Here is a 27,988-nt window from a genome sequence, read left to right on the forward strand (position 1 = left end):
TCATGTCAAGGGGCTATCCCATTTAATAAATTCAAATTTATGATGGCATTGATGTTTAACTATATATTATGGGATGTTATAAATATGAAAAATATGCTGTTATTATATAAAAATATATGATATTTAATAAAAGTAATTTACATAAGATTTTGTAATTATATAGAAATGACTTATTGTGACGATTGTCATAAAACAGCGGTCTCAAACTCAATTCCTGGAGGGCCGCAGCTCTGCGTAGTTTAGCTCCAACCACCTCCAACTCACACCTTGGCTCTCCAGGAATCGAGTTTAAGACATAATATAACACTGCTATTGATGCATTTTGATGCAAATTGTGATATATTATATATAATGCATGTGAATAATGCAATAGTACAATATCATTTTTGCCAAAAATATACACAATGTGCATATTTACATATACACAAATTTCATTGTTACATTTTTGTCATAAAATTATAATATAAAGTAAATTATGTTGTAACAAATGTTTATTTTAAAAATGCATCATAATTTGTCAAAAATTACTTATACTTTTTTGTATTATTATTAACAATGCTTGAACAATAGCAGAAAGGCATTCATACTTTTTTTTAATTACACAAAAGACTGAAATAACAATCAATTTACATGTACATTTACTTTCCATCCTCATTAATAATAAGGTCACACTTTATTTTGATGGTCCATTTGTTGAATTTAAGTTATATTGCATCAACTAATTTTCTACATGTCAACTAATTTTCATTAGATTATAGACTGTTAGGTTGGGGTTAGGGTTAGTCAGTTAAAGGAGCAGTATCATCATATATTAAGCAGACAGTCTACTAATACTCAAATGGACCATAAAATAAAGTGTTACCAATAATAATAACAATACATATACAAATATATAAAATAAAAAAAATTAACAAGTAAAAGTTTTCAAAATATGAAACCAAAATCCACTAATGAAGAATATAAATAACTTGTTTTTTGGCTTTTCATCTCACTTAATGTCTTTAAATATATCACAAATTCTTCTTTAAACATCCCTAGTTACTTATATTTTTATATATAACTTGCATTTTTTGTGCCATACAGTAATCTTTAGATTTTTTTATTGCAATATCTTTTTAGCTGCCTTTTAAATCCATTAGGTTACAAAGTGGCCCCTCAGCCTGAAAAGGCACCACTTCTGATCCCAAATCCGCGTCCATATATCTATCTCTGCGTGTGGTGCCAACCTCTCCATCTAAGAGGGCAAGCGCCAACAGCTCCCATGGCAGCAAACCCCCGAGGCTCTGCCACCCTCCCACTATCCTTCCCTTTCACACCCGTCCCCCCTCCCCTGCCAGAGCCCTCCATCATACCGTCCCGTCTCTCGCTCTCTGCCCGGTTACCATGGCTGGCCCGCCAGGAATGTTTACAGTTTGGGTCACATCATTCTTGTCTGCCCGTCACTTTGGCTTTCTTTTGTACCCCACCACCGAAACACGCCGGCCGCCACGGGTAACTTTTGTCCTGCCCGCCCCGAGGTGGTCCACACCAGCTTATGAGACCAATGAAATGGTGCGACCGAACCCTGCCGTGGGGTCACAGGCTCGTCAATATGGCCCGTCTGAGACTCATACAGGGCTTTAATATAAACCTGCGGTCCCAATCGCTGTCTGGCTAGACGGAGCCCCAAAGAGTTCACTGGCACAGTAGGCGACGTCTCTCGCAGCTGATATTAGAAGTACACGGGCCTCGTTTCTATAGGATGACAGAAAGTAGCTTGCGGAAAATCCTTAAGGATTTAAAGTGTGATGCGATGGCCTCCAGACGCAAGCCATATATATAGTAGTTAACATTTAAAGTGGATTAAAAACTCGTCAAAGTTGTCATAAGACAAGACTGAATATTGTGCAACGTTTTCAGTTAACTTTAATGAAAGTTTTCACTTCAAAAGCTGCCTCCTGAAGTAAAAGTGTTTTCTTTTTGTAACTGCTTACAACAATTAGGGTGTTTATTTGATGATCTGCATAGTTACATGATAACAAACAAACAAAATTAAAAAGTAAATAGTTTGTTAGAGTGAAGGTTACAAGCAAAAATAAAGAAAGGAGAATGCAACACAAGTTTGTTTGAAAGTGTAAGGGTTACAAAGAAAAAAGAGGGACTGAAACAAAATTGTTTTAAAAGTTGTGTTACAAATAAAAAACAGAATGGGGCAAACAAGAGTTTGTGAGTGTTATTTTTAAAGGAAAAAACTAACAGACAAAATGGTTTGTTTTGAGAGTTGTAAACAAAGACAAGGGGACTAAAGAGTGTTACTGTGTTTGTAACAAAAATCCTCGATGTTTAAAAAGGAATGCAATTGTCTAACGAGTCATGTTGCTAAATTATAAAGTTGCTGTTTGCATAATGACTGTATAATAAATTTAGCACAGTCATATTTTAGTGTGTAGCAAACAAAAATAAAGACAAAAGGAAACAAACCATTTGCAGTTACAAATGCACAAACAAACTAGGCAAGAGTGAAATAAAAGTGTTTTGAGTGTTGGGCAATAACACGTTAATAGTAACGGCACTACTTTTGAAAGTAACTAATACTGTAACACATTACTTTTTAAATATATTAACTAAATATAGAAAATATAAATAAGTTACAATATGATGCGTTTGTCCATTACTTGGTAAATTAATTCATTTTAGCTGCAGTCTAGCATACATGTTCCTGTTTACAGCAGCGACGCATTGTGGGATTGGTGGATGCCAACCAACCACTGTAAAGAAGATACTTCGTGTACGAGGAGCCAGCCTGGACAAACTGTAAGTAAAGCGAAAGCAGAGTCCAGGTGTGCGCGAGAGAGGCCAAGTGCGCGCGCAAGAGAGACAGAGGGACTGTTGACATAACTATCATTAATCACTATTACTAATCCTACTATGTTTGTTGTTTCAAATAAATAACCACATATTTGTTACCTGTATAACAAAATTGATAAGTTTAGTAGACAAATTTCTGATATATTTCAAAACATGCTATTTAAATGTATAGTGTTGTATTGCTCGGAAAAATGCTGTGATTATCTTTTATTGTTAAACATACAAAAGCAGATTTTGCTTTAAATATACACAGCTTACTTTACATTAGTTGTGGACATACCACCTTTAATTTGTGGTTAGTTTGAAACTGCTCATCGTTTAGATTTTTGAGCAGCTGCTATGTTTTTGTTAGGTTTAGAATGCATAAAATATATGGTTGTTATGTTTCAGCAAATTGATTCTGAATGATAATTCAGATTACGGGTGAGGCAGTGGCGTAGTAGGTAGTGCTGTCGCCTCACAGCAAGAAGGTCACTGGGTCGCTGGTTTGAACCTCGGCTCAGTTGGCGTTTCTGTGTGGAGTTTGCATGTAATCTCTCTGCCTTTGCGTGGGTTTCCTCCGGGTGCTCCGGTTTCCCCCACAGTCCAAAGACATGCGGTACAGGTGATTTGGGTAGGCTAAATGTTCCGTAGTGTATGAGTGTGTGTGCGAATCTGTTTGTGGATGTTTCCCAGAGATGGGTTACGGCTGGAAGGGCATCCGCTGCGTAAAAACTTGCTGGATAAATTGGCAGTTCATTCCGCTATGGCGACCCCGGATTAATAAAGGGACTAAGCCGACAAGAAAAATAATGAATTTAGATTACTTTTTTATTTCATAAAGGTTGTTGGATAGTGTCGCTACTTTCATACTCAAGCTGTGAAGGAACATGTTTAAGGGTTAAATACAAACTTTTATGATGCTGAAGTAACTTTATTTTTTGCTCTTTTGTTTCTGAATATTTTATTAAGCTTGTTTATCACCTTGTGATATTTTAATTTTTGTGCTGCTGGTCTGACTTTAGTTTAGTTGTGAAAATGCTAATTAATGAAAACTGTGAAGCTGATCAACAGTGTATTTTCCATGCTGCACTTAAGTGATGTTATGAATGGGAGCATTACAAATGTTCTTTGGAAAAGAAACTTAAAAAATTGCTTTTAACAGAAACGCATTACATTTGGGTGTAAGTAATCGACAAATCGAGTTACTTTTTGAATGAAGCAACTAGTAACTGTAACTAGTTGTTATTATTTAATAACGAGCACAACATTGGTTTGGAAACAAAAGTGTTAGTGTGGTACAAAAGAGAAAAAACATCAAACAAACATACATTTTTGTATTCTAATGCACAGTATAGTTTATTATCGTTTTGTTTGTTTGTATTATTTGTCTTTTATAAGTTGACTATTTCTGTCATACTGCTTTTTGCAATGCACTAATAAACACTTAAAAAAACTAAAGGAAACAAACTGATTTAAGTCCAGTTTGACTTGAATTGTTCTTAAATATATTTTTCAAATCTCTAACAATCCTTCATATTGACTAAAAGAATAGGAACAGACATAAAGATCAACCTTTAAATGCAAGTACTTAAAACCCTTAACCACCACCTAAGCAAGAAAGAAATCAGGAAGGGAGAGAGGAAAAGGTGATGGAGAGAAGACAGAAGACAGAGCACAGTGCAAAAGAGAGAGAGAGAGAGAGAGAGAAGGGGAGGCGGAGGCGGGTAGGAGTAATAAATAAATACAAACAATAAATAATAACAACCCCCCGCTCTCCTCCCAGCCGGCCTGACAAACACCTGCCTCCATTCTACTGGGGGATGCGTGTCTTGCGGCCTGCGACACAGTCAATAAATCGATGGGAGGCTGCTGCAGGCCTCCGGACATATAACACACACACACACAACCTCTCTGATCCAATCCAGTCTTGAGTGTTTCTGTGTGTTTGTTATAGCTGCGTATACAGAGGAAACCGATGCTCTTTTTGGTCTGTTTGCGTGAGTGCAGGTGGCAGCACAGGCAGCATTTGTCATTGTAGGTACGTGTGTGTGACGATTAAGGTTACAGACGGCGTTTCGAGACGCATTAGCATTTACACAACTGCGAAAAAACAAACACAAGTTCATTTACATGAACAGGGTGATCCTGCCGTCCGTTTGTGAATACATTAAAAGCAGGGGTTAAATAGTGTGGGCTTTAAATGCCTTAAAGTTCAGCTGCTCGTTTCTGTTTTTTTTTTTTTTTTTAAATGAACATGCGTTGGTTTTATTTATGGCACAAGTGTCAGAATGTACTTGCACTTGAACGTTTAACTTTTCACTTATAGCTTCAGAGTATTCACAAGGATAGCTAAAATATGTAGCTCATTATCTCTCACTTTGCTGACATTAGTGGTGTAACGGATCTCGTAGTTCAGATCATGTAAAGGTTTTTTAGTCACGGAAAGGACCGTTTTTCAGATCAGCCCAAAAGAGGAGGCGGCAAATGTAATTTGCTTTCAAATTATTACAAAAACAGTACTGCAAATCACTTTTGGTTTTAACAAACAGAACTTAGAACCTGTAAGTTTATTAAAAATAAAATGAAGACAAATTGTACTACTACTGTTGCTGATTATCCTAAATGTATGACTCTAATTTTTAACGTATATTTTTTTAAAGTCTAATTTTCAATAAATGATTCAGTTATTCACTCATTAAACTTCACATTTCATCGTTAGATGTGTCCTTTTTTTAGAATTATTCAGTGGCATATTTTTGATGGCTGGTTGTCGCCACCTATAGGTTACATAATGTAATTGCTGCCTACAATTAAAAATTGGAGAGTTGTTTAATGCATGCGACAGTTATTTTAATCTTTACCATAAACATTAGGGGTGTGACAAGATCTCGTATGACAAGATCTCACAAGATTAAATCACGACAAGATGTCTCGTCGAGGTAAAAAGTTGTCTCGTAAGTTGTGACGTTATCATGGAACATGAGGGCGAAATTAGCATTGATGATTGGAGGCAGGATTGGATTTGAATGCAAATCAAGTGCTTTGCACACACCTGCCAACCCAGGCCTCGGAGTTGCACTTAGAGTTCATAGCTAAATATAGTGTTTGCATGTCCTTTATGGCATAGAATTAATTAAAATAGAAGTAAAATACCATTCATTACATTAAAAAAGCACCTAAAATGTTTTGCAGCTTGTGATTTTTTTCAGTAAATTAAAATCTATTTTCCATTCATATATTAGCAATTATTTTGTTAATATTAAAAATTATTAAAAAACTATTTTCCATTTACATAGACTATTAGCAAAATATTGTGCACTGTTTGCATGCCCTTTGCTCCATAGAATTAATTAAAATAGAAGTAAAATAACGTTCATTACAAGTTGATATAAAAAGCACTTAAACAGTTTTGTAATTTGTGATTTTTTTCTTCAGTTGAATAAAAGACGATTTCTTAAAAATAGTGTAAGAATGTCGTCTCGTGTCATTCTCGTGAACCCAATTTCGTCTTTTGTCATTTCGTGGAGTAAGCGTCTCTTCACACCCCTAATAAACATCAATGCTTTTATCTATTATCTGTTATCCCAGCACTTCTGTGTTATTTGACTGTTTGTAATTTCATAACTAACTCAAAAGACTAAGGACTCCATCTCTTTCTTGATTTTTGAGTTTTCAGATTTGAATGCAGCGATTCAAAGCAGTAATAAACATATGCAAATCACCATCATTTAGAGTTTATTTTGCGTGGGTGTTGAGATCCCAATCTTTTAATGAATAATCGTGCAGCTTACACTGAATGCATTGACGCAGGCCAAACAAGTAATGTCACAAAAACACCATTAATGAAACACACCACATACTAAATAACCCACTACAACTTCTTTCGTCATCATTATATTTTACAGAAAAGCCTAAATGCTTTCATACATGCGATCTGAATGACGTGTGAGAGGTGATCTCTAAGTGATCGTTACAAGTTTACATAATCTGTTACACCCCTAGCTGACATAGGGCTGACCTCAGTTGTTAGTTTAAAACAAAGGAAGTCTCTCATGCAGAGAATGTGCCCCTATACTGACACTAAGGAGAAGAAACTGTAGAAAAAGTTGTTTTTATTTCCGTAGCTTAATTATATCCTCATTGAAACATTATAGCATTAGCATTACAGTCTGTTTTGAGGTTATTTTTGGTACATTTCTGGATGATCCAGGACTTTTGCAGTCTATGGAGGATGAGGGAGCTCTCTTATTTAATCTAAAATATCTTAAATTTGTGTTCTGAAGAGAATTGAAGGGCTCAGGTGGTTGAAACGACAGGACGGTAAAAAAATTAACACCATAACTTCCCTTTATATGGTGAACTAACCCTTTACTAAGGCATCGCTCATTCAGTGACTTCAACTGGTGAACGTTTAAACAACATTTTCTCAACATTCATCATAGTGCATCATAATCCAGATCCGACAGAGAAATTAGCATGAGGACATAGCACAAAACACATTCACTTGAGTAAATGCTGCTTTTTTATGAGCCAGTTTCTCAGGTTCTGTGTTAAATATGTTGAATAAACGTTGCACAAATGTTCACTTAAGATTAACGGCTTGTTAAATTATTAATTGTATCATATGACGACTAATCGTGTGCTGGAGGGGTATAAATCAAGTTTGCGACCACTGCATCATTGAATCTAAGCCTGAACATGCCAGTTACACACAATAAATCAGCTGTGAGCTCTCACAGTGAGTTATACGAGCTGGCATAACTGCGCTGAAAAGCCCATTATGACAGACAGCAAGCGCTCTTGATGGACTTGGAGGGATTCTGGGATGTGTGCTCACCTGAGGCTGCTGAGGGATATTTACAAAGCTGGGGTCTCTGGGGCCCACGCTGACAAAACGCTGAGCGGGAGACGTGCTCGGTGTGGAGTAGGCTGTAAGAATTAAGCACACACACACAAAATGAATATCAATATTGTATCGGCAGCAGGACAGCTGGCTTGATATGGACACTGCGCATGTTTGATGGGAAATTCTATTCATTAGGAAAAGCACTGTAGATAAGCTTACACGCACTTGAGAAACCCGAGACACGCTGACGTTCTGAATCGAGCACGTGTACGGTTTCAAATATATATTACAGATCACTTATTTATGACATTAATATTGCTCGTATTTATTTAGAATATAAACAACATGCATTATACATGACACAGTAAAGGTTTTAATAATTCAATACCAATAATGATTGATTATAGAACACACACAATTAAGCAATTATAACATATGCACACATTCTATCTATCTATCTATCTATCTATCTATCTATCTATCTATCTATCTATCTATCTATCTATCTATCTATCTATCTATCTATCTATCTATCTATCTATCTATCTATCTATCTATCTATCTATCTATCTATCTATCTGTCTAGAATCTATCTGATCAATCAATCAATCAATCAATCAATCAATCAATCTGTCTGTCTGTCTGTCAGTCCAGAATCCGTCCGTCTGTCAGTTTAGAATCCATCCATCCATCCATCCATCCATCCATCTATCTATCTATCTATCTATCTATCTATCTATCTATCTATCTATCTATCTATCTATCTATCTATCTATCTATCTATCTATCTATCTATCTATCTATCTATCTATCTATCTATCTATCTATCTATCTATCTGTCTAGAATCTATCTGATCAATCAATCAATCAATCTGTCTGTCTGTCAGTCCAGAATCCGTCCGTCTGTCAGTTTAGAATCCATCCATCCATCCATCCATCCATCCATCCATCCATCCATCTATCTATCTATCTATCTATCTATCTATCTATCTATCTATCTATCTATCTATCTATCTATCTATCTATCTATCTATCTATCTATCTATCTATCTATCTATCAGTCTAGAATCTATCTGATCAATCAATCAATCAATCAATCAATCAATCAATCTGTCTGTCTGTCAGTCCAGGATCCGTCCGTCTGTCAGTTTAGAATCCATCCATCCATCCATCCATCCATCCATCCATCTATCTATCTATCTGTCTAGAATCTATCTGATCAATCAATCAATCAATCAATCAATCAATCAATCTGTCTGTCTGTCAGTCCAGAATCCGTCCGTCTGTCAGTTTAGAATCCATCCATCCATCCATCCATCCATCCATCTATCTATCTATCTATCTATCTATCTATCTATCTATCTATCTATCTATCTATCTATCTATCTATCTATCTATCTATCTATCTATCTATCTATCTATCTATCTATCTATCTATCTATCAGTCTAGAATCTATCTGATCAATCAATCAATCTGTCCGTCTGTCAGTTTAGAATCCATCCATCCATCCATCCATCCATCCATCCATCCATCCATACATACATCCATCCATCCTTCCATCCATCCATCCATCCATCCATCCATCCATCCATCCATCCATCCATCCATCCATCTATCTATCTATCTATCTATCTATCTATCTATCTATCTATCTATCTATCTATCTATCTATCTATCTATCTATCTATCTATCTATCTATCTATCATATATATTTATTATTCAATCTAGCTGATTAAATTGTATTATTATTAGTGTTTATAATTATTGTTAGTTCAGTTGACAATGTCGATTATATTAATATTGTCTGTATTTTTAAAATCAAAATGTGCTGACAGAGCTAACAGCTTTCAAAAAACGACGGCTAATAAACAAAAATAATAAATAAAAATAATTATAATAAATCTATCTGTCCATTCATTCTCTTATCTATCTACCTACCTGTGCTTTTCAAAAATATAATGCCTGCAGTGTATAATGCATCCATATTGATTTCTACCTTTAGTCAGTGTTGTGTGTGGCATCAGATGACTGGTCATACAAGAGGTCAGACACTCACTGGGTGAAGTGGGTGAGTTTCCTCCTCCGTCAGTGGAGGTGGATGGAGGTTTAGAGTCTGGCACGGGCAGAGGAACGGGTCGCGCCATCGGGGGCGGTGGAGGGGGCGGCAGCATCGGGGTGGGCAGGAACGGGTTGTGCACCTTCCCTTGACTGCTCCCATTGGGCTGGAGACAATGGACAGGACATATGAGAATCACGAGTATGTATTGATATTTATTACTAAGTACCAATAATAATGGATCATGATAAAACAGAATATTAAAATGATTTCTGAAGGATCATGTGACACTAAAGACTGAAGAAACATCGCTTTGGTTGACAGGAATAAATACAATTTAAAATACATTCAGTAAAAAAAATGGTTATAATAAATTTGAATAATATTTCAGAATTTTACAGAGCATAAAATAAAAATATGACCTTCTGGACGCATATGACCAGAAGGCACAACAACAGCATCTCACACATGTGTGCAGAAGAACCACCTGCTCAGCTATTTTTCACTGCTTCCAGTCATAAAAAAAAATATTCTGCTGCTGTGCGTTTTTCACTGTTCATAATCTATGAGCCAAAGCACTGGCCGTCAGGGCCACGTCACTGTGACCAGAGCTTGGGGTCTCAGAGATTGGGATTTATTAGTCATCCCAGATAGAAAAAAAAACAAAAACGTGGAGATTTTGTGGAGGATATTTATAATGCTTTGTAACTTTTAGATGAAATAGTTAGATTACTCTAAAATAGTTTTTTTGAAATTGTTAAAAAATACAGTTGTATTCAGAATTATCAGCCCCCCCCTGAAATATTTGCACCCTGTTCATGTTTTTCTCCAATTTCTGTTTAACGCAGGGAAGATTTTTCCAACACATTTCTAAACATAATAGTTTTAATAACTCATTTCTAATAACTGATTTATTTTATCTTTGTCATGATGACAGTATATAATATTTGACTTGATATTTTTCAAGACACCTCTATACAGCTTAAAGGCTTAGCAAGATTAAGTGGGTTAACTATGCAGGTTAGGGTGATTAGGCAAGTTATTGTATAATGATGGTTTGTTCTGCACACTATCGAAAAAATATGGCTTAAAGGGGCAAATAATTCTGTCCTTAAAATAGTGTTTAAAAAATTTAAAACTGCTTTTATTCTAGCCGAAATAAAACTAATGAGAAGAAAAAATGATCAGACATACTGTGAAAATGTCCCTGCTCTGTTAAACATCATTTGGGAAATATGCGCAAAAGTGGGACTTTCTCTGGGCCAGTAGCTGGCCGTTTTTGGCCCGCCAAATAACTTAAACCAAAGAGGGGGCAAAGTGAAGGCAGAGGTGGAGTTTGCAAGATGGTGTACCCTGTTATTACACTAGTTTTCCCATCACGCACCAGTACATGCACTAAAAAATAACTGGTTTACAGTTTAATAACAGTTTAAGATATTCCATGAAACACCTTATAGTAGACTAGGGGCCTTTTGTTTAAGATTGCCTTTATGTTTCCCTTTTAAATGTAAGGCAGTTGCATAAAATAATAATTAAAGTAGTTTTAATTTAATAAGTGATATTTCTTTGCTGCGTCCTCCTTGATGTTTCAATAAGACATAATAATCTTTATACCACATTAAAGACACAGCAGCCAGTAACTTTCAGTTGTCGAGAGTTTTTGTCAAGTTTAAATGGTGTGTCTGTGGATGAAACATGTGCGTTTAGATGCATGTGTGTGTGTGTGTGTGTGTGTGTGTGTGTGTGTGTGTGTGTGAAAAACCGTCCGAAAGAGCGCTCTATTCACAGCTCTGTCGTTGCCGCGAGTGGCTTCTTTTTTTCTTTATTTCAGAGATAATACACAATATGAATACAACAGAAAGACATAAAACTTTAAAAATTACGTGTCCACTTTTGTAGTGTCATAGGTCAAGATAAAATAAGCTATAGGCTACTGAAATCATTTAAAGTATTATAAATATCGGATATAAGAAAAACTAATTAAATAAATAAACTAATATAAAACAAACAAAAGCTATTACAATACAAATAAATGGAACCATTTAAGCCATTTTGAACTTTCATTTTATAAATCTGAAGGTTTTTATATATTTTCTAAAACCAATAAACAACGAAGGAGTTTTGAAATATTATTTATAAATGATTTGGATATGACACTATTAATCAAATTGTGCAAACATTGCATTTTTGGGGTGAGCGAAACCATCAGAAACTAGCTTTCAATCGGGGTTTGTGTGCCACTCTGCGAGTTATTAGCACAACAGTGGAAATGCGACATGATTTCAGCCTCACTGCTCAACCTCTCCGGTGATTGGCCCGTGCCCTCCACATAAAAGCCCTGGCTCGCACTGGCCCGACAGTGGAAATGCGGCTAATGTAACCACTTCTAGGACTGAAGCAAGCCAGGATGCTAATCTCAAGAGCATTTCCAAAGGAAATAATAATTTTATCCATCCTATCACACCCGTTAACAATTCTAACATCATCTACACTGCACTAAACACTAAACAACGGATCAAAACACACCCAAAATTGCAATAATCTAAAAACAGGACATTTATTTAGACACAAAACAGAGCATGGCAGTATATCTGAAGTCAATGTATGAACAAAAAATGCTGCTTCTTACATTAAGGAAGCCCACCTGTCCAGCCTGCTGACCACTGTCAGGACAGACAAGTTGGACAAACTCCTTTAGCGTCTCCTGTGGGTGGTAGCGAATGGCGTGGTGGGAGAAGTAGGAGCCGGGCTGCTGGATGATTGGCGACGTCGGGAAATGAAGACTTGACGGCGTGGCGTGTGGACTCGCTGGAAGAGGACAAAGACAAGAGTTTGGTCAGATGGAAACGTGAAGAGACTTGTGGATGTTTGGGTGGTGGATTGGAGTGATCATGCAGATGGGGATGTATTGCACACACGGTACAGAAGTAGAGTGTTTTTGGAGAGTTTATTGGATTAAAATAGTCACACACACATACACACAATCATAGGTGGATACTGAGGGACTTGAGGAAGTGTCAAACACCAGTAAACAGTTTGTGCTTAATAGATGTCTAATAGACATCTAAATTTAGACAGCTTGGCTAAATAAAACAAGGCTAAATACTCAAAAATCTAATAGACGTCTAAGATTAGCCCAAAACATGACTAGTCGTCAAATAAACAGATTAGACAGACTTTATATGTGTAGTCATTCATTTCTGTTTATTTGAGGACTAGTCTAGTTTTGGCCTATTCTTAGACCTCTATAAGATTTTTACTGACAGCCCACATTTAGCCTTGTTTTAGCCAAGACGACTACGTTTAGACGTCTATTAAACATCTATTAGACATCTTTTAAAAACAAAAAATGCTTGCTGGGACTGGTTCATAATCAAGACTTGCACTTTTTTTTTTTTTTTTTGAAATCTCAGATATTAAAAAACATCATCGTCATTGACTTGACAAAATAGCGATTGTACTAGAAACATTCCCACAACAGTGTATACTGTAAGTATAGTAATAAAAACAACAATTATTAGTTATTTTTTCCAAAAGAGTTTATGTACAAGTTTATTTATTGTTTTCTAGCATTACAAACAGTGTTATGAGGTTAATAACTATGGAAATGCATTATTACAGTCAATGAAAAGAGACAAGAACACTATTTAAAAACACTGAATTGATTCCAGTAGTGTTGTAAGTGTGCGTAATTTAAAAATGTGTTCAAGTTTAACAGCATTATAAATATGAATAGACTTTATTATGAGATCTTATGAAAGGATCCATGACTGAATTTTATTTTCAGATTGAATTAATTGCCGAATCATAATACAAAACATAACAGATTCACTGAAAAAAAGGATTCAAAGATGCGTACTTGGATTTGTTACTATTTGTTATTATTTTTCAATTTCTTTGCTTATGAGAGCGAGAACATTTACACAGTATTTTTTATAATATTTTGTCTTCATGAGAAAATCTCTATATCGTTTAGTTTGTCTGGATTACAAGTGGTTTTAACATTTTTAACCAAGTTTAGCTTTATCTAAACTACACTGACACCAAACAATAAATAAAAACACAACCAAAATCACAATAAGCTGAAAACAAGACGTCTATACAGACACCCAACAGAACACAGCAGTATAGCTAAAGTGAATGTATGTACAAAGACGCTGCTTCTCACATTAGGGAACATATTCAACATGTATATCCCAAGGTATGTTTATCAGAGCAAAGACATTTTCACAGTATTTCTTATATTATTTCGTCTTCATGAGAAAATCCTTATTTATTTTAGTTTAGCTGGATTAAAAGCGGTTTTGACATTTTTAACCCCTTTAGCCAAGTTTAACTTCATCTACACTGCATTAAAACAAAACAATAAATTAAAACACAACCAAAATCACAATAAGCTAAAAACAAGACACCAAACAGAACACGGCAGTATAGCTGAAGTGAACACATGTACAAAAACACGACTGGTTACATTAAGGAACATATATGAATGTGTGTGTGTGTGTGTGTCTGTGTGTGTATATCCCAAGCTATTTTGTCTTCAGAGGAAAGTCTTTTATTTAGTATTTATTTAGCATTTATATTAGTTTGCTTGGATTAAAAGCGTTTTTAACATGTTTAGTAGTAGTAGTGGTAAACTTTATTGTCCTTGACAGGTCATTTGTTATGGGCAACACCATATTGCTGCAGACATTCCATAAAAACAAACAATAAAAACAATACAAAATACAGTAGTTACAATAATTCTCAAGCTAACTGAGATAAACTCTTGTTAAATAAAACCACTGAAACTGGGACAAAATATTTCTTCCATCGATTCAACCTACTCATTGTTTACATTCATCGTGCCCAACAATTTTCCATCCTGTATTTAAGAGATGCATCAACTTAGGTTTATATCATGAATAGATATATATCATAAATAGATATATCAACTTACATATGATACCATATCTAACAATGCTTTCAAGAACAGCTTTATAAAACAACATCATAAGCTCCTTGTTAACTCCAAAAAGACGTAACTCCATAAAAAAAAATACTATCTCTGGTGTAAACAAGAGCAAACCCACTATATGTGTGTCTTCCATGTTAAAGAACTGTCAATGTAAATGCCCAAGTACTTATAGGTCTCTGACTGAGTAATAGGACAACCACTTGACGATGGTCACCTATACACTTTGGGTCAAATACCATCTCTTGTTTTTTCTCCAATTGGCTACAGACCAAACTACTGTTGTCCAATAACATTTTCTTACTAACCGAGTTAAGCCTTTAATGACACTTTAAGCTTAATATAGCATGTATGTCCTGTACATGTGGTTGATATGACAATAAAGCTGACTTTGACTTGATATTAGTATCCTGCAAAATAACCAGTAATATAACATGTACTGTAATCACGGCAAAAACAAAAGAATTAAATTATTAAAAGCATTTTATTAAAACTATTTTAGTCTTGCACTGTAAATATATATAACCTTGCTAAATTTTTGACAAATAAAGAATCACGTTGTCGCACTTTGAATAAAAGGTCAAAATCTAAATGTTCATTTTCACCCTGAAAGTACTCCAGCATAATGTAATTACTGCAACTGACAAAAAACAACAACAGAAAGCATTGCTGCACAGTCCATCCTTCAAGCCCTCGCATTGTTCTTCATGTCGTTCCCAACAAATTAACTACACCATCGACTCTAACTCCAAAGGTCTAGAACGGCGCACAATACCCGCACCTGTTCGCAACAAAGCACAACAACCAGCTGTTCAGTCAACAACACTCCAAAAAGCGTGCAAGCCTTGCCGGCCGCGTCCTCATTCGCCATCACGACCACTAATAAAGCACGTCTGTTCTCTCTCCCTCACACCTTTCCCACAGTCCTCTAATGGATCGAACCTTATCAAGTATTTAATTGTAACCGGCACAATCTAATTAGCCGCCTCTTAATAGAGGTAATATTCGGTTATTGGTTATTAGTATAATGCGCGGGATGAGGGTCTTTAAGGCTGTGATGTATCGCCGGCCAGTTAATAAGACTCTCTCGGATCTCTCGCTCTGTTTCGGGAGAGATGGTAAGCTGATACTACATAAACATTGTTAAAAGCACAACCCCCTGCTGCAGTAATTCACTTAAGCCCCGGCCGTGATTTATGGCTCTGTCAATGGAGGGTGACTGGAAACTCTGGACGCCGTGGCTGCCATGTAGCCATTGTATTTACAGTAATAATGGAATGGACGACTCTGTCTTGCCCTTCTTTTGGTGTCGTTCTGCATCTTGTGTCCTAGTGATGGGGTGTTTTTAGGGCTTTTGGGGGTTGGAGGTGAAGTTTTAGGATGATACAGTATATGTATGAGTTTTGGAGTTTTGGTTCAAGATGTGGTCCCCCTGTACATTTGCATTTATTTAATACCATATATATATATATATATATATATATATATATATATATATATATATATATATATATATATATATATATATATATATATAAAATACCACAAGCAGTCAGACGTATATTTTAATCAAGCTGTGCATGTCAATCGATTTCATTTTGTTGTGATTGATTTATGATCCTAACATTGTAACTGTGCATAAACAGTTGCACAGTTTACTGGTACTATGGTAGTATCGTTATACTATGGCTCCAAAATACTGAGGGTGCCCACTGCAGTTTGTAATTGGTAGTATCGCCATTACCGCTTTATCTATAATAGATAATGTTGCATGTGGAAAGTCACTAAAATACTCACACAATTGTGCAACTATAGACCATTTTATCTGAATAATCTCTGGAGCACTTTAAGGTTGTAAAACTTTGTAGAGTTCACGTCTTTTATGGTAGCCTATTGCATGTTTTCTGATGCTTCAGATTATTTCTGTTCCTGTCAATATGATTTAGCAGCTACAACAACCTCAACAATCTCTTAAAAAGTTACAAAGGGAAGTTTTGAATTACTTTGGATTACTAATTACTCTTACTAATTACTAAGACTTATAAAAATAAAAACAATAGATATAAAAAACAAAAAAGCAACAGAAAACTTTCACTTCATATACCCTAACTTGCTCTTTTTGTAATGAATTTCATTAGGTATAATTTGTATCTTTATTTCAATGTTTTTTTCTTTGGTCAGTTATCTACAAAATAAAAACAAAACAAATGCATTTCAGGTGAAGTAATGTGCAAATACTTTTCAATAATAAGGGAATTCCGAATTTAATTCAAGTAGGCCTATTATTACATCTAAAATATAGTATTTCAGACAATTTTCTTAGTTTCATAGATTTGAGTTATGAATTACAGTATCGCAATACTACTTGGTATCATGATACTTCTGCTGGTATAGTATCATAATGTGAATTAATGGTATCGTGACAACACTACAATGTATATCATTTAATTTAATTATTTGCCCATTCAGATTTTTAAAAAAATATATATTTTTAATTTAATTAATCTAATTGATGTGGAATTTTTTTTATCAGTATTAAGTGCAAAAAAAGAAATTTAGATAATTAAAAAAATTAAATAAACCAACCATAATACAATAAAACTGACATGCAAATGTGATTCACTACTTCTGAAATTTAGACACCAGTTTGACAAAAGTTTTATACAAATAAATATATTGAGTTATTTATAAGGAAGGTGTAGTTTGAAACAATATATTGTATAAGAAATAATTTAGAGAGACTTAAGTCTGTAAAATAACAGTGAAGGTACTGGCAGTTTATTACCAGCTTGTACCAAAATTTCCAACTCCAATACTTAAAATATATCACTTAAAACTACACCAAAATGGCAATAAAAGTGATTTTTGTTTTTTAACTTCTAAACATCAAATGGTCGAATGGAAGCTCAAGGTCAAATAATTTGACTTTTGACATTTTTTTACAGTGAATAATAGAATATTTACATTATTTAGACTTTGCAAACCAAAGACTAAGTGAAATTGGAATTTTATTACAGAGGTGAAATGAATGACTGCCATTGTATGTACAGTAAAAATGGAATGAACGACTCTGTCCTGCCCTTTTTGGTGTTCTGGGTCTTACGCTCTTGTGGTGGTGTGTTTTAGGGTTTGAGTGTTGGGAGGTGAGCTTTTGGATCAGGATGAAGCACTGCGGCAGGGAGTGAACCCGCTGAGACACAACCTGCACAGGGAAGAGGCAGGACTGCAGCGGACCACACAATGGTTCAGTTTGCAAATGTGAACAAACACACGCATTTCATTTGAACATAGGTAATGCAAGTGCTTGTAAGTTTAACTATAATGAATGAATTTAACTATAGTGGTGCAGTGTTGTCTGTGCAAGAAATTTGGACATATTATGATTGTGTATGTAACCCAACGTTGTTATGAATTATTATAAATCATACTCAGGGGTGTACATAACTGGTATGCAGTTGTGCATGGGTGATTGAAATAAAAATATGCAGACCGGATACTTTTTTTTTTCTTTGCATATCAGGTCACGTTGTTGGAATTTCATAACCTTATTTCCCAAGTTACTGCAAAATTTAAAATTTCCTCTCATAACTGGTAAGAACACAGTTGAACTAGGGTGCGAGCCAGGCAATGAAACCAAATGTAAAAGCACCAGCTGATATTTATAATTCAGGCTCATGTTTATATTTCAAAGATAAAAAATATATATGTACATCTATGCAACATATATTTCAAAATATTGCAAAAATGGGTGAACATGCATGGATATGTGTTAGGACCAACCAACATCTTCAGGTAATCCTTTAAGAACTGGACTAAAAAAGTTATGTGCAGCCCAAATCATACTACATTTTTTATTAATTTAAATAAAATTCTTTTTTCTTATCTTACTATATTTATATCCAAATGTAAGTTGTCGTCAATAGTACTGTATGTTGTTACAAATGGCTAATAAAGACAAAAAAACGTTAAGTCGGTAATATTAGTTTTGTATACACACATACACACACAGACTAGAATCTGAATGAACCACCAAAAATCTATGAAAAATCTTGACTAAATACTCACTACATTTACAAAATACTTTCATAAAAAGACAAAGAACCTGCGCAAATTAGCACCCGAACACTGCCAGAACAGAACCTGGCAACCCAGCAGCCCAAAGCGACGGCATTAAACGGCCTTTTCCATGAAATTCACGGGTTGCTCTTCGCAATCCAAGAGCTGATTTAATGAAACACTCAAGCAGCATATGGTTTCTGCTCTGTTCTTCTAAGAAGTGGATCCAACTGGCATGGCCACCGCATCTATCTGGAGGCAACATGTCGAGACTGGAGAGCTTTCGTGACGTTCCCCTACGCCAAACTAAACCGTTTTTCAACTGTCGTCAATCACCTGTCCTCACGAGGGCAAACGTTTACCTGTGCGGCCTTTAAATCATCACGGAGAGCCAAAAGGCACCCGTAGATCAGTCAGACTTAAAGGTTTGGTAACCAGCTTACGTCAGCTATAGCGAAACCTACCATCTCAATTATGCAAATTGCCTTAGTTAATTAGCGCAGTGTAAAAAAAAAAAAAAAAAAACACAACACTTTTTTCCCCCTTCGCTCGCTGACAGAATCTAAGTGTTGTGAAACGATAGCCAATTACTTAAATGGCCTGCTCCCATGTCATGTTCCTATTCATTTAATGGTGGTTATTTGGACGGAAAATTGCAAGTAAACAAAGTTTGACCGTGTCTCGAGTTGTCAAAGCCGCTGGACGACATAATTCACTTTCAAGGCCGTCAACTCTTCTTTCCTCATTGCTTTGAAGGCAAGACAAAGCAGGCTTTTTCACATACCTGTCAATGCTGCATGTTTTTTGGGGATTTTCAGGAAGAGTTCATTTCAGTGTAAAGCAAACTTTCCAAATGGATTTTATTTGCCCCACTATCAGTTTGTCTATGGATTTTAATAACAATACTTATTTTTAGAGGTATTTCTTCTGTACTGAACCTTAAATGTTGACTTCTGCAGCTTTACATATACCAAATTTCATCATTTTATTCATTCTGAAGGTTTTTACAAGGATGTTTTGAGATATAATATGCCTGATTATGTTAAATCTGTATTAAAAACTGATACTATTTTCGGGCTAGTGATAAAATGATTCCCATAAGTCCCCTCTGAAAAATCCTTTGACTTTAATATAACAAAAATAAATAAATAAATACATATTTTTCATCCAACATTCAGATTTTGTGCCAGAAATAAGAAAATAAGAGTTAAAATAATTCAATTGGCATATCTAAATGTGAAATTTTAGAAAATGTGCTTCCAATAATGTTTCCAATGTTACCAATTAATGCAATCAATTAACTAGAGAAAGTATTTAAAAAAAACTATTTTTACATTTTTTTTACCCTTTTCACCTGCAGCCTGCACGTTTCAAAAGTCACTAATGTGCTAAAAAGAGGCTTTATGAGTTGAAAAGGGCCGCTGACAAGACAAATACCAGAACCTAAACATGAGAGAGAGAACAGAGGATCATGGGCGCCTTGGGAGAAGAGTCTGATTCTTAGAAACAAGTCCTTGTTGTGCTTTATTAGCACAAAGAGCTGAGTGTGGTGGAGAAAGTGCGGCGTAAATGGTTAAAAAGAACCTGTGGTGTGAGTTAAATTACAGATTATGCTTATTTGTGGCTAAATGTTTGATTGCATCCTTGCATCATTAAACCTAGTTGAAATGATACCCTGTGTATAAAGTAAATATTTGCACAAGATCCAGCCATGAGTAACAGCTGTTGAAAAACTTCAGACTGATTTGGTTTTATAGGTTTTACCTATAATGCAAACACTTTTATAGTTTCGAAACAAATACACATATATAAATGTTAATTATTAGTCTTATTATATTTATTTATTTATTTATTTTTTACACATTTTACTTCTTATTTGTTTTATATATTGTTATTACTATTATTATTATTATTATTATTATCATCATTATTATTATTATTATTCATTAATGCATTCTTTAGCCAGTTTTATTTATTAATATTATGTTAAATTAATAATATTCTTTTTATGTAATACCATTTTATTTATTTATTGTTCATTAATGTATTCTTTAGCCATTTTTATTAATTCATATTGTGTTAAATTAATAATATTCTTTTTAGTAATATCATTTTATTTATTTATTGTTCATTAATGTATTCTTTAGCCATTTTTATTAATTCATATTGTGTTAAATTAATAATATTCCTTATGTAATATTATTTTATTTATTCATTAATTATTTATTATTATTATTATTATTATTATTATTATTCATTAATGCATTCCTTAGCTATATTTATTTATTCATATTGTGTTGAATTAATTATATTCTTTTTATATAATATCATTTTATTTATTTATTTATGTATTTATTTATTTATTAATATTACTATTATCATTACTTTTATTATTATTCATTAAAGCATTATTTGGCCAATTTTATTTATTCAAATTGTGTTTAATTAATATTATTTGTTTTACATTAGTGTTATGTATTATATAAATTGATTTACTTTTTGACATGTTAAAGTCAAGCTTTTCTTTTTTAGAGGGGATTTTGGGAATCAGTTTTATCACTAGCAAGAAGAAAAAAATTATTTATATTTGATATTTATTATGAAGATTTTATATTTTTAAATTCTATTCAGTCATCATTATTAAAATACACACTGACAGTAATATAGGTAACATTTTACAAACAAGACAAAACTAAAGTGCGGAAATTCCATAACTAGTCAAAGTCTAAAATTGGATCCAGAAAGCTAAACTTGATATTATCCCATTGTACATTTTCTCTGTTACGATCTAACAAATAAAGTTATGTAAATACACTGTAAAATATTTTGACAAAAAGTCGACAACAAATATTGACTTATTTTTATATGTCAATCAGGTTTCAACTAATTTTTTAAAGTTTAATAGTTTGAATCAGTTTTATTCATGTAAGTTAAGATGACTAAAAAGTTAATTTTATTCAACTTAAAAACGTAATGCAGCAAGAATCTTTTAACAGTTTAGAGCTAGTAGTCCCTACAAATGAAAATTACTGAAAATAATTGGCACGACCTTTAAGCTGAAATTTGGACAACAACTCCAAAAAGACCACTGATAAAAAGAGCCTGTTTGCCCTTCATAATTTCACAGGCCAGCCACGAAGGAACTGGGTGGCCCTTAAAAGTTAGTCTGAGGGGGGTCCGGCAGAAACATACCTCCCAAAGCAAATATGGAAATGATAATGATGCGCTGAAAAGGAGGCAGTCTCCAGCAGCTGGTTGAGCGCGGCTCCTCTGTTGCCATTGTGCCGCCACCCGCGTGTAATAGAAAAGGCTTGGGATTAGTTCCACTTTGCAAATCGTGTTGGTTCACTGATCTTTTTTTTTTAGCCTTTCCTTTTTCCCTGCCGGCCCATTGCTGTCAACTTTCATTGAACGGTGGATTATCAATATAATAACCAAGGTGATAATAAAAGGTTTTTTTTTATGCAATAGGCAACAGGTCTCTTCTTTACCCAGAATAACACTGAAGAGGAGGAAAAAAGCAAGTGTTACGAAGTCGCACGCTCAATTGAAAGGGAGGACAGATTTAGGCGGTTTTAAATATTCTTAAACGGTTTCAGAAAAGAAGTTTTCCGGTCGCCCCGCCTGACCGCGGTTTTGACTAACATCTCGAAAGACTTCTAAATCAATCAAACATTCATGGATTTAGCTTTTAGAAAGTACTCTTGAAGGGGGCGTCAAGCCTTGGCGCTTACTGTATGCATATTAAAGCGCGATCCATTTTGTACACGTGGGCATAAAATATTCACATGACAGCGATACCACTTCCAAGCGTGATTTAATACTAATAGCCTGGCAAATTAAGCTGTGGTTTCTACTACAACATATTTAAAGTAACTCATCCTGGCTCTTCTGCCCAGTTCTGTCTTCAGTAAAGCGCATTTATAAACATATAAACCCTCATTTTTGCAAAGAGGTCATCAAAAGGTGCTTTGAATATGCGATGGAAGCGGCCAACAGGCCGTAAATTCAGTTTATTTCCCTCACTGTAACTCACAACCTAGCGAAGACGACGTATGGGACTGCTCAAGTGTTTGGGTTTGATTAAAAACTCTCCTTATCTATGACAAAAGCATTCACAGCCAGTGACAATACGCTAGTGATAACCTGATCCAGGTGACTCTCTGATAAAGCCTTCTTGACAGGGAAAACCAAGCCATGTGTAAGTCACACTCAGAGATCCGGTTAAGTGTTTACATTAAACGCATGTAAATCAAGCAGCCGATACACACCAAGGGCTGAACTCGTAAAGTGACCGCACTTACGTCCTTAATGTATTTGTCAACAAGTGTCCCTCACTTTTATTTGACTCAAGTCCAGTTCACACTGACAAACTAAACAACATTATGCACATCTGTGCTCTTGTGTTGATTGTTAAGTTCCTTAAAAAGGGATTTGGGGTTAATCTTGTTGCCAATTTATTTTTAAGTTAACTATTCTGAGAACTAAATTGCAACCCCAAATCTGAACTGAAAGTGAATGAAACTATTTTTTATTCTATTTTTAAGTTGCATTGCTGCTTATAAACTTTTCTCAAACTGATCACACATTCTTTCAATACAAAAATGATGTCTGAATACACCGACACTACAAATCAATCAAATCAAAGTGTGAACAACCCCTTCAGACAGTCAATTTAGACTCATAAGTTCCTCTCACTCTGTATTCAAGTCATGATGCTGCTTAGCTACATAAAGTTAAATTGTGCTCAAATTGGTTGCATCACAAACTTTCCCTAAAACAAATATGATTCATTCAACAAATCAGAATCAGTCAACACTCCTTCAGACAGTGGATTTAGACAAAATAAAATAAAAAACTCACTCCATATTTAAGTCTTGTTTCTGACTTGTTGCAACATGAATTGAAAACCAAAATAGCATCTGTATTCTTTCTCAGTGTAAACATTTAAGGCTCATAAATTCCTTGAAAACGTCCCATTGTTGCTGCTTATTTGCATGAAGATGATCTCTGCTCCTATTGGTTCGATCTCAAACCTTCATTGAAAACTGAATTACTTCCTAATATTTTGACACAGCAAATCTCTCTCAGTGTGAACACCCTGATAGGAAGAGTTCATTGAAATCTGGAATTGGCAATTTTGGTCCTTTAGAACCAAAGTCCTGCAGACTTTTGATACAACCCTTGGAAAACTGTACACTTTCTAGAAACACCTAGGCCTTAATTAGCTTGTTCAGGTGTGTTGAAGTGTAACTCTGCAGGACTGTGCCTCTCCAGGATCAAACTTGCCCAAGTTCCTCTGGTCTGATCTAACAAGGGACCACTGTAGGGTTTAAGGAACAGGGATCTGAACAACAGCAGGAGCCCTGCTGGCTGGGATTTTTTGGGGAAGAAGAGGGGTGCAGTTTGAGGAGGGTGGGGTGTTGGGACCTCACCTCTGGGTCCTGTAATGACAGGTCGATGATGGTGTGTGAATGCCGTTCGGGGGGAAGCGGTCTGCGAAGGCACAGGGCTGCTGAAACCAGACTTCTCTGACTTCTTTAATGTGGTAGGCGATGGCATCCCTGGCAAGAATGATTGATAAGTGCAATTTAATAACGCAAGGTCATGGAGATACAGGCTGGCGCAAAGGAGAGAGAGTGGATAGGAGGGGTGGGGGTGGTTTGTTTGGGTGAGTGGATGGGGGTCAAGACAGCAGGGGAGACTGCGAGGCCCAGCAGGGTGTAGCACAGGATACACTACATGGGGGCTCGAATAGTGGATCTGTCCCAGTACAATGCAAGGTCACGTGAATAAGTAGTCTTGACGTCAACATTTCAACAGACATGTGCGCTAAGCATGACCTCGTGACTTTTCTCACCATAAAAAACAAGGATTGTTTATCATCCCTGTAGGAGTGTGCGTTTAAAAAGCACTTAAGTTGTATGTTACGAATCCAATCAGTCTTTCGAGAGTGTGCTTGAAGGAATATTCTGGGTTCATTACCAATTAAAGCTCACTTGACAAGCATAGTGTCTTTCACCACAAAAATGTATGGCTAAACAAGTAACTATGTTTACTATTGTTTATAAAAAAAAACAAGGATAATGTTAAGTAATTCTTTTGGTTATTATGTCACGTTTTTAATTCTGAATAAAGGGACTAGACCAGGGGTGCCCAAATTTGGTTCTGGAGGGCCGATGTCCGGCAACGTTTAGTTCCAACCCCAATCAGACACACCTGGGCTAGCTAATCAAGTTCTTACAACGCTTTCTAGAAATATCCATGCAGGTGTGCTGAGGTATATTGGAGCTAAAGTCAGCAGGACACCGGCCCTTTAAGACCAAATTTGGGTACCCCTTCACTAGACATAATGATGGGGAAAAATTACTAGGCAAAATGTTTTCGCTCCTTCGAGACATTTTGCGTTTACTGGCATAACATTTACTTTCCCCCCAAAATTTGCATAAGCTTTTTTCAATCCCTTAGAAAGCTTGCTACCTTACAAACTCTGTTTGCTTACTAATTGAACTAAATTCTTGGAGAAACTCTGCATCATTTAACAAACTTGTGTCAAGAAACATTACATTTGCTTGCAAAACTGCGCAAAACTTGTTTTCAGTGCATACTTTTGAATTCCAGAGTTTTGTATTCCTTTGTTTTCTACCTATTGAAACTTTTGCATTTGCCGAAGGAATTATTTACATTCCCGCAGAAATTTATTCCACTGGGTAAAAATTAGAATTCCCTGGAAACTCAGTGTTTACTCACAATATTCCCAAGACATGATGTCTGTTCTCAAAACATTTGCATTCCCTCAAAACAATGTATTTTTGCAAATTATTTGGGCAATTTTGGATTAGCTAGCAAAACTTTTATCCAATTCGCTGTGAATGTAAATGTTGACAGTGAAAAGCCCTATTCTCATTTTGTTTTTGTTGAACCCACAATATTCCTTTAAAGCAATAACAGCTTTACCCCATTCCCAGTTGGGTCAAGTTAACAAGTTCCGTTTTTTATGAGTGTGAGGTTAGTTGGAAATGGTTAAAATGGTGGCTATAAAATGTGAAAACAAAACCAAAAGGCATTTTTAAAGTATCATATGCACCTTACCTGTGGGCTAGCGGAATGAAATGACATAGCAATAAGCGGGAAAGGATGTGGTGGAGGAGAAAAAAAGAATAAGAGAGCTGAACAGACATGGAGGGAAGAGAGGAGTTAGGGATGCAAAGCACACAGCATTCACATTCACAGTCTGGCAGGCGGTTTTTGCTTTGGCAGGGGTTAATGCGAGCAACAGTTCAGAACGCACAGGCTAACATGTGCTAACTGAGAATGACTGAAGTCTGTTAGTGCATGCTCAGCCACGTTAGTTCAACTCCTCCCTCCGGCATTAGCGCTCCCATACTACCTAGCGCTCTGGGGTAAAAATAGACAGACGTGAGGGAAACCCATGGCCGATTAGCCTGCTTGAGGTTAGGAATGCAAATTGATAAGAATGAACTGCAAATAGAAGGGGCAATTAGTAGGCACCGGTGGCCCATTTGTCACCCAGTCAAAGCGTTTAGTCCATTCTCCTGCAGTGGGACAGGATATAAGAGCTGGTCTCATGTCTTACTTCTCCCCGAGAGCGGTCCACTCGCACCCCCACCACCCTCAGAGGAACAAGTCCACCCAGACACTGGCAAATGACTGTAACTAGTGCAGTTCAATCACGTGCGGCTAAAGCTGTATTAATGGTCTGAGCCAGCAGCACTTACTCTTCTTGTGCTGTATTTTTGTTACATCACAGTTCTGGTATAAAAGACACCCCCCATATGGGAACCTAAGCTCATTTCATATGCAAATTATTATTAAATTAGATCGTCTTGAATGAATTTACATTAAGTCTACTGTTTTAAGTGCTCAAAGTTAACATCTTCATGGTCAATCTAATAAATGTCACCACATGTAAGCTAAATCATTAGTTTTTAAGATATTAAAAACAATATTTAAGGGACTCAAAACATTTCTATTTATAAAATATTATTATTAATTATTATAAACTATTATTCAGACTTTTTTTTTGTTTACCATTGTTCAGCAATATCACTACTACTACTACTTTTATTATTACTACTACTACTACTAACATAAACATAACATTTCCACAAAGATAATAAAAAGTTGATGTTTATATTTATAAGAATAAATTATTAACATATGACATAAGTAAATAAATAAATAAATAAATAAATAAATAAATCCTAAATAGTACATCTTAATATTAAGAAATAATAAATTAATATTTCTTACAGGCTGCCCTATTAATAATGTGTATAAACATTAATACTAACAATAATAATAACATTAAATGCAAAAGATATTTTGAAATATAATATTTAATTCCTTTTTTTTTAGAAAAACAAGCATAATTGAAACAATAAAAGTAATAATATTAAAAAATAATTTTTAAAATGTTATATATTAATATTATTAAATAATAGACTCCTGTTCTATACTATAGTAATAATATACTATAGTATTAAATAATACTATTCATCGCAAACACACAGCTCAAGGTGTATAACTACATTACCATACTTTGTTGCAACTCTCTGCATTTTGACTTTGGCTACAGTAGATATAGGGAGTTAAATCATTCAGGTACATGTGATTTGATGCATTTCTGTGAGTGTGTGTGTGAGTGTTCAGAAGTCATTCTTGGTTTCTTCAGCCCTCGCAGACTCCTTCCCCTTTCAGGCGCAAGAAAGAAAGACAGATTGCAAGAAAGAAAGACAGCATCTCTTCCAAGCATCAATGATGCATTATGGGCTTTGACCAGTTCACCAATATAAAAGGGTCACTTTATGGTCACGGAAAGGTCATCTAAGAGGTCAATGAAACTAGGAAGAGATGAGCGCTAATTCAATTTGATAAAAGATTTTAAGGAAGAAGCCATCAAGCACATTTAGCACAGCTTACCAATATTTTCCAGTCTTCATTCATCGCACACACACACACAACAAATGCAAAAAATCCCCATTCAGCTGTTCTCATTTTCTCCTCACACTCACACATTCATCGCAAAACGCTTCAGAAGATCAATTTCAATGAGTTGGCTGACAGCGGTGGAAGACAGAGCGCGGTGGAAACGTACAGTGTCATTGGGACGGTCTCATCAGATGCTTGTGGAGCCTGGCGTAACCCAAACACTACTCACCCGAGACCATAACACTAACGACAGACATGATGACAGAATAAACAGACAGAAAGTGGAGGAAAAG

The 27,988-nt window shown here is 35.3% G+C and overlaps 1 protein-coding gene across 39 annotated transcripts in view; it reads right to left on the minus strand.

Moving 5' to 3' along the window:
- Positions 1-27,988, minus strand: part of nfia (nuclear factor I/A) — a 226,351-nt gene that overhangs the window by 11,546 nt on the left and 186,817 nt on the right. For 15 of the 39 annotated variants that reach the window (XM_073936551.1, XM_073936542.1, XM_073936552.1 and 12 more), the window contains 3 exon segments: positions 12,363-12,541; positions 9,734-9,899; positions 7,667-7,758 (listed from right to left, as the gene is read on the minus strand). In XM_073936551.1, coding sequence (XP_073792652.1) covers positions 7,667-7,758; positions 9,734-9,899; positions 12,363-12,541 — 437 coding nt within the window. 39 annotated transcript variants of the gene reach the window in all.

This window comes from Danio rerio, chromosome 22 (assembly GCF_049306965.1).
Source record: "Danio rerio strain Tuebingen ecotype United States chromosome 22, GRCz12tu, whole genome shotgun sequence".
Classification (NCBI taxonomy): Eukaryota; Metazoa; Chordata; class Actinopteri; order Cypriniformes; family Danionidae; genus Danio; species Danio rerio.